At 46.0% G+C, this 7,500-nt stretch overlaps 1 protein-coding gene across 1 annotated transcript in view; it reads left to right on the forward strand.

Annotated features, from left to right (window-relative positions):
• Positions 1 to 7,500, forward strand: part of LOC143292117 (uncharacterized) — a 10,513-nt gene that overhangs the window by 1,571 nt on the left and 1,442 nt on the right. The window contains exons 2-4 of the mRNA XM_076602306.1: positions 2,954 to 3,174; positions 6,405 to 6,518; positions 7,267 to 7,428. Coding sequence (XP_076458421.1) covers positions 2,985 to 3,174; positions 6,405 to 6,518; positions 7,267 to 7,428 — 466 coding nt within the window. The 5' untranslated portion in view covers positions 2,954 to 2,984. The remainder of the gene's footprint in view (positions 1 to 2,953; positions 3,175 to 6,404; positions 6,519 to 7,266; positions 7,429 to 7,500) is intronic.

Here is a 7,500-nt window from a genome sequence, read left to right on the forward strand (position 1 = left end):
CTTGATTTGAGTCAGAATGTGAAGTGAAGGCTGAATTTTCTGCCCCTCTTGACAGATCCGAAATGCATTAAACTCTTATTCATTCATTCATTCATTCTCTCTCTCCCCTGTCTCTCTCTCTCTCTCTCTCTCTCTCTCTCTCTCTCTCTCTCTCTCACCACAACACACACAAATACATTGACACACACAAACACATGGGACACACACACCATACACGCGCGCACATTCACGCACACACACACACACACACACACACACACACACACACACACACACACACACTGGTTGACCACGTTTATTCAGAGAAATATCTTGTGACAAAGTGTAATCCAACCCAACCCAATATCCAATCCAAGAAAATGCGTTCCAATGTTATACAATACAATACAATACAATACAATACAATACAATACAATACAATACAAAAACGAAGAGAAGGAAAATGAGGCTATGCACACTTGAAGTTGAAGGTAGTTACCGAAACGCATACGTGAAGGAGAAAGGTACAGTTATAGCCAATAAGCATTTTCTAAAAGTAGGCCTATACCTATCAGTGTGTGTGTTCCGCGTATAGGTGTGTGGGTGTGTGTGTGTGTGTGTGTGGGTGTGTGTGCATTGGCATTAGTGCTGTTGCTGGTGTCAGTGTGCACGAGGGATCACTTAGCGTTGCCCATCTTTGTCAGGACTTGCTTTGGTTAGATTATAATTTGCCCTCAACCTGTGTGTATACGTGTGTGTGTGTGTGTGTGTGTGTGTGTGTGTGTGTGTGTGTGTGTGTGTGTGTGTGTGTGTGTGCATTGGCATTAGTGCTGTTGCTGGTGTCAGTGTGCACGAGGGATCACTTAGCGTTGCCCATCTTTGTCAGGACTTGCTTTGGTTAGATTATAATTTGCCCTCAACCTGTGTGTATACGTGTGTGTGTGTGTGTGTGTGTGTGTGTGTGTGTGTGTGTGTGTGTGTGTGTGTGTGTGTGTGTGCTGGGAGGGGGAAGGGGGTGTTTGTTTGTTTGTCAGTTTTGTTTATTACTAAGTACAAGCCAGGGTCGGCTCTGAATGTCAGATAAAAAAAAAAAAAATCAAGTGCGTTGATTTTATGTCCCGAAGATCAGACATCTGCTGCTTTGAAAATGAAAATGATAGCAGATGTGGTGTAGCGCATATGGATCAGTCCGCACGCTTTGACACTTCCTTGAAACTGAAAACGTAAACTGTGCTTAGTATTCATGAGCGCGTGATGCCTATGATCCATACACACGGACGTACGGTAAACCGTAAAGACGGAAAGGCTGCATGCGGTTTGACACTTCATGCATACATGCATGTCTCTCGCTCTGCGTGACACCAGCATTTCGTTTTATGCCTTTCTCTTCTTTCTTATGTCCCTTTGTCAGTGTCCGTGTGTGTGTGTGTGTGTGTGTGTGTGTGTGTGTGTGTGTGTGTTTTACTCTGTGTGTGTTACTCTGTGTGTGTTACTCTGTGTGTGTGTGCGTGCGTGTGTGTAAATGATCTGTGTGTGTGTGTGTGTGTGTGTGTTACTGTGTGTGTGTTACTCTGTGTGTGTTACTGTGTGTGTGTGTGTGTGTGTGTGTGTGTGTGTGTGTGTTACTGTGTGTGTGTTACTCTGTGTGTGTTACTGTGTGTGTGTGTGTGTGTGTGTGTGTGTGTGTGTGTTACTCTGTGTGTGTTACTCTGTGTGTGTTACTGTGTGTGTGTGTGTGTGTGTGTGCGTGCGTGTGTGTAAATGATCTGTGTGTGTGTGTGTGTGTGTGTGTGTGTGTGTGTGTTACTGTGTGTGTGTTACTCTGTGTGTGTTACTGTGTGTGTGTGTGTGTGTGTGTGTGTGTGTGTGTGTTACTCTGTGTGTGTTACTCTGTGTGTGTGTGTGTGTGTGTGTGCGTGTGTGTGTGTTACTCTGTGTGTGTTACTCTGTGTGTGTTACTGTGTGTGTGTGTGTGCGTGCGTGTGTGTAAATGATCTCTGTGTGTGTGTGTGTGTGTGTGTGTTACTCTGTGTGTGTGTGTGTGTGTGTGAGAGAGCGCGCGTGCGTGTGTGTGTGTGTACGGGAAGAGAAGGTGTGTATATGTGCGGGGGGAGGAGGGGCGTGTGCGTTGTGTGTGTGTGTGTGTGTGTGTGTGTGTGTGTGTGTGTGTGTGTGTGTGCGGGGGGAGGAGGAGTAGATGTGTGTGTGTGTACGGGTGGAAGTGTGTGTGTGTGTGTGTGTACATACACACGACCCAAACTCACAGCATTGAATAACGAAACACGGACAAACATGTGTGGCAAATGGAGAGTCGACGTCACTAGACATGACAAATGACGTAGTGAAACCAGACCTTTCACGTCAACGTGAAGAATGGGTCATCTGTGTGCCACAGATTACTTCCCTTGACGGAAAGTGACACAGGATTTGGTGGGGGGGGGGGGGGGGGAGGGGATGTAAAGACATAAAGGGGGTCGTGTTAGCGAGTGGAGGGTGGATCTTTTTAAAAAATTTTCCCCCGTAGACTACAACTCACGTAATACTGGGCTTTTACGTGTATGATCGTTTTACCCAAACCATGCAGGCGGCCGTACTCCGTTTTCGTGGATGTGTATGCTGGTTAATGTCTTGTTTCTATAACCTACCGAACGCTGACACGGAATACAGGATCTTTAACGTGCGTATTCGATCTTCTGCATGCGTTTGCACACGAAGGGGGTTCAGGCACTAGCTGGTCTGCACATTATATTGTATTTCTTTCTTTCTTTCTTTCTTTTTTTTTTTAATTATTTTTTATAACAACAGATTTCTCCGTTTGAAATTCAGGCTGCTCTCCCCAGGGAGAGCGCGTCGTTATACTACAGCGCGTGTGTGTGTGCGCGCGCGGGTGTGTGTGTGTGTGTGGCTTTAGAAATACTATGTTTAACCTTTATTATGATCATTTATAATTACCATTGTCGTCACACCTGTGCAGATAGATCTGTCAGAGCCACCCACTGAGCACTATGGACCACCTGTGCAAACTGGGCATCGTCTTCTTCCTGATGCTGGTCAGTCTGACCTTGACCCTGCTGGCCCTGCTGACCGACAACTGGTACCGCGTGCACACTGACCCCAACGTGGACCCAGAGGTCAGGAGGCGCTACAACTTCCACTTCGGCCTCTGGCGACAGTGCTATGACCGCATGCCCGCTGGTCAGTCAACGCTTCAGGAACCGTTCCTCTTAGAATAGAATATGTCTTTATTACCGGGGTAGTACTTAACAATATACGAACATAAATTTATCGAAAATCATACACAAACACAGATACAGTAGAAATTCGGATACATACAAGTGCATATCAATATAAAAAAAAAAATAAAAAAAACTTGTGCATACTCACACATGCACGCACTACAAACACACACACACACACACACACACACACACACACACGCACACACGCACGCACGCACGCACGCACGCACGCACACGCACACACACACACACGTTTGAACATGTGGATGGGGCTGATGACTAGATCTTCAGGTAAATGGTGGTGGTTTGCACAATTCTATTTATCATACTGGATAAAACATGACAACTACTCTTACTCCTACTCTTTATAGATAAGTCCTATGTTAGCACCAGGAACCTATTTTACTGACAATTTTGTGCATGTGTTAGAACATATTACCATTAGTAGATGTTGTAACCCCATTTTCAGTGGATTTCGACTCTTATTCTGTACGTTATTGTACTCACTTTTTGACAGGGGTTCAGTCACGAAACTAACGTGTCACCATCTTGCTTTTTCGGTTTTTGGTCCCACAAACCATGAAAATGTAACCAATAGGTGAAATGTTTTAGGACGTTAAAATGGGACATTACCGCATACCTGTTATCTATTATATATATACGTCTTGCATGTCTATAGTTTAAGTTCTCTGTATTACTGACAAAAAACAAATTGTACATAACTGTGGCGAAGAGTTTAGCGTCGCGGACTAACAGCCTGTGTGTGTGTGTGTGTGTGTGTGTGTGTGTGTGTGTGTGTGTGTGTGTGTGTGTGTGGTTGTTGTTGTTGGCTCTTACCTGGATCAGTTGAGTATTATGGGAGCGTTGTCGGACTTTGTGGTGTTCACTGGAGCTGATACATATCTCGCTTTCTTTTTTGTCAACAAATGTGTCAGCGTTGTCTCTTTTGGACATAACAAAGTATTCTTGCATCTTGTATCTTGACGGTAGAAGCATTGTATTGTATTGTATTGTGCTGTGCTGTGCTGTGCTGTGTTGTGCTGTGCTGTGCTGTGCTGTGCTGTGTTGTGTTGTGCTGTGCTGTGCTGTGTTGTGCTGTGCTGTGCTGTGCTGTGCTGTGTTGTGTTACAACAGATTTCTGTGTGTGAAATTCGACCGGCTCTCGACGGAGAGAGCGAGTCACTCCACTGCAGCGCCACACGTTTTTTCCTGCCTGCATGTGTACTTCATTTCCAGCCAAAGTTGATTTTTTTTAAACTATAATTTTGCCAGGGACAACGCTTTCGCTGTCTTGGGTTCTTTTGCTTGCGCTAAACACATGCTACACACGGGATTACGGTTTGTCGTCTCATCCGAATGACTAGCGTCCACAAGGAACAGCCCTATTGTTGTCATGGGTTCTTTTAGTTTTACGTGCGCTAAGCGCATACTACACACGGCATCTCGGTTTATCGTCTCATCTGAATGACTAGCGTCCAGACCACCCCTCAAGATCTCGCGTGGAGGGAGGAGAAAACATTGCCGACTGTGGGAATCGATCCCGTGCGCGCAGATTCACTCACTTCTTCCAAGGCGGACGCGTTGTCACCACTGGGCCAACAGGTACTGCACTTGTTCATTGTTTCAATGAGCTTCACTGAAGGGACGAATAGCCCCCATGTGCGTGACGGGTTCAGTTAGCATGGTGTGCGCTCGGGTGAGAGGTGTGTGTGTGGGACGGGTGGTGGGGGTGGGGGTGGGGGTTAGGGGGGAGGAGGGCTAGGGGTGGGAGGTTTGGGAGGGCCCGGGGCGGTGAGGGGGGCAGCATGACTTAATGCTGTCTATTCAGCGTTCCATTGACCCGGGTGGGAGGGTAGAGGAAGAAGAATGCCACCAGGACCTCATAGCGTGCAGGAATCTGTTGAGGGGGAAGAGGAGGTCGACAAGCTTCAGCACTGCAGGGACCTGTGACGTCCGACTACATAACCCGAGCATTGTTTGATGTCTATGTGCTTGTGTGCTGCCTGTCTGACTGTGGCATAAGCTCATGTACTTTGATGTATAAGTCTTGTCTTGTCCTGTATTGTATTGCATTGTGTTGTATTGTATTATGTATATTACTTTTTTTGTTAACACATATTTGGGCAACAAGTTGGGCAGACAGTAAGGTTGTATGATCTTTTTTTTTCCCCTTTCTTCTTTTCTTTCTTTTTTTCCGACTGCAGTATGAATCCATCTGCAACTGAGTCTTTTGCGAAGGACTATGACCAAATACGCACGTTAAAAATCGTTTAATCAGCGTTCGATGGGTTGTACTGAGAAATGAGAACATAACCAGCATGCACACCCCCGAATACGGACTATGGCTGCCTACATGACCGCCGTGGTTAAAAAAAAAATCATGCACGTGTATACATATATGCATACGAGTGAACGTGGGAGGTGCAGCCCGCGAACTTAGAAGAAGAAGGAGAAAACGAAGAGGAAGAACAAGAAGAAGCAGATGTGTGTCTTCGTTTGTATTTTTGTTGCCAGTTTGTGTGCGTGAATGTCGTATCATGGGTGGTAGTCCTTAGATGTTGTGCCACCCCGCCACTACTCCACCCTTTTCTTGTTCTTGCCACATCATCATCATCATCGTGGTCATCATCATCATCATCATCATCATCATCATCATCGTCATCATCATCATCATCACCACCACCACCACCACAACCATCATCATCATCATCATCACCACCACCACCAGCACCATCATACAATATTAGCATCATTGCTCACGGCAATATTTTCTCTCCCTCCACGAGACCTTTAGTGGTGGTCTGGACGCTAGTCATGCGGGTGAGAACATAAACCAAGGTCCCGTGTGTAGCATCCACTTAGCGGATGTAAAATAACCCATGACAAAAAGAACAACTGGTAGTAGTAGTAGCAGTAGTAGTAGTAGAAGTATAATCATCACTATTATTAAATTATTTTTGTTACTGTTAAAAAAAAATCATATTGTTGTTGTTAGCATCATCACCATCATCATCATCATCATTATTATCATCATGATCGTCGTCATCATTAGTAGCAGGAGCTGTTATAGCAGAAGTAGTAGTAGTAGAAGTAGTGTCATCAATATCCTCCTCCCCATCATCATCATCATCATCATTATTATTATTATTATTATCATTATCACTGTTATCATCATTTGGGTTCCAGATATCGCCACAGACAGCAGGTATACAAAGGAAGGGTCGTCCTGTGTCTTCATCTACCAGCAGCTGGTGAAGAAACAAGAGGACAGTCTGGACAAAGACAGCCAGCTCAGACTCCGTGAGTATTCCATGCTCACACTTGCACGGCCGCGCCGGCAGGCACACAAACACAAAAACACGTAGGCTTACGCGGCACGCCAGTACGTGCGTACTGATGCATACGTGTGATGCATCCATACAGACATATACTGAAGCCACGCATATACACACACTATACACAACACCAACGCGTGCGCGCATGTAAGCACGTATGTGCTCACAGTCATACAGACGTACAGGAACGGGCGCGCGCGCACACACACACATACACACGCGCGCGCGCGCACGCACGCACGCACTCACACATACACACACACTGCTTAGTTGACAGTGTGTAGCGGATTGCTCATAAAAGAAAGAAAGCAAGTGAGAACGCAAAAAAAAGCAAGGAACATGTCATTGATTTTGCTTCCAATTGACGTCCGACTGATTGTGAAAGGTTTTTTGCCGCCGGGATGATGATATGACTGAAATTCTGTGGTAAGATGATAATAAGATGAAAAGTTTCAGTTTCAGTAGCTCAAGGAGGCGTCACTGCGTTCGGACAAATCCATATACGCTACACAACATCTGCCAAGCAGATGCCTGACCAGGGCAGCTTAACCCAACGCGCTTAGTCAGACCTTGAGAAAAAAAAAAAACAGAAAAAAAACAACAAAACTGGGATTCACCTTCCAGACAATAAGGTTCAGCCTAGAAAATGATCACAGACTGTAACCACCGTTACCAGACTATAAAGCAACGAAACCGTGTTGTGCGGGTTGCAGATTTGTCACGCACTGTACTCGGATGCAGCATAGCAGCAGCAGCCATGACCCTGTTCTCTGTGCTGACCCTGATCTGTGGAGTGTGGCCCTCCGGCCGACATCACCAACTCAACAGGAGGGGCTGTGTCTACCTGTCCACAGCGCTGCTGTTGCTCTGTGCTAGTGAGTGTGTGTGTGTGTGTGTGTGTGTGTGTGTGTGTGGGAAGGGGGAAGGCGGTGGGGGGGGGGGGAAGA

The sequence above is a fragment of the Babylonia areolata genome, chromosome 18 (genome assembly GCF_041734735.1).
Source record: "Babylonia areolata isolate BAREFJ2019XMU chromosome 18, ASM4173473v1, whole genome shotgun sequence".
NCBI lineage: Eukaryota > Metazoa > Mollusca > Gastropoda > Neogastropoda > Buccinidae > Babylonia > Babylonia areolata.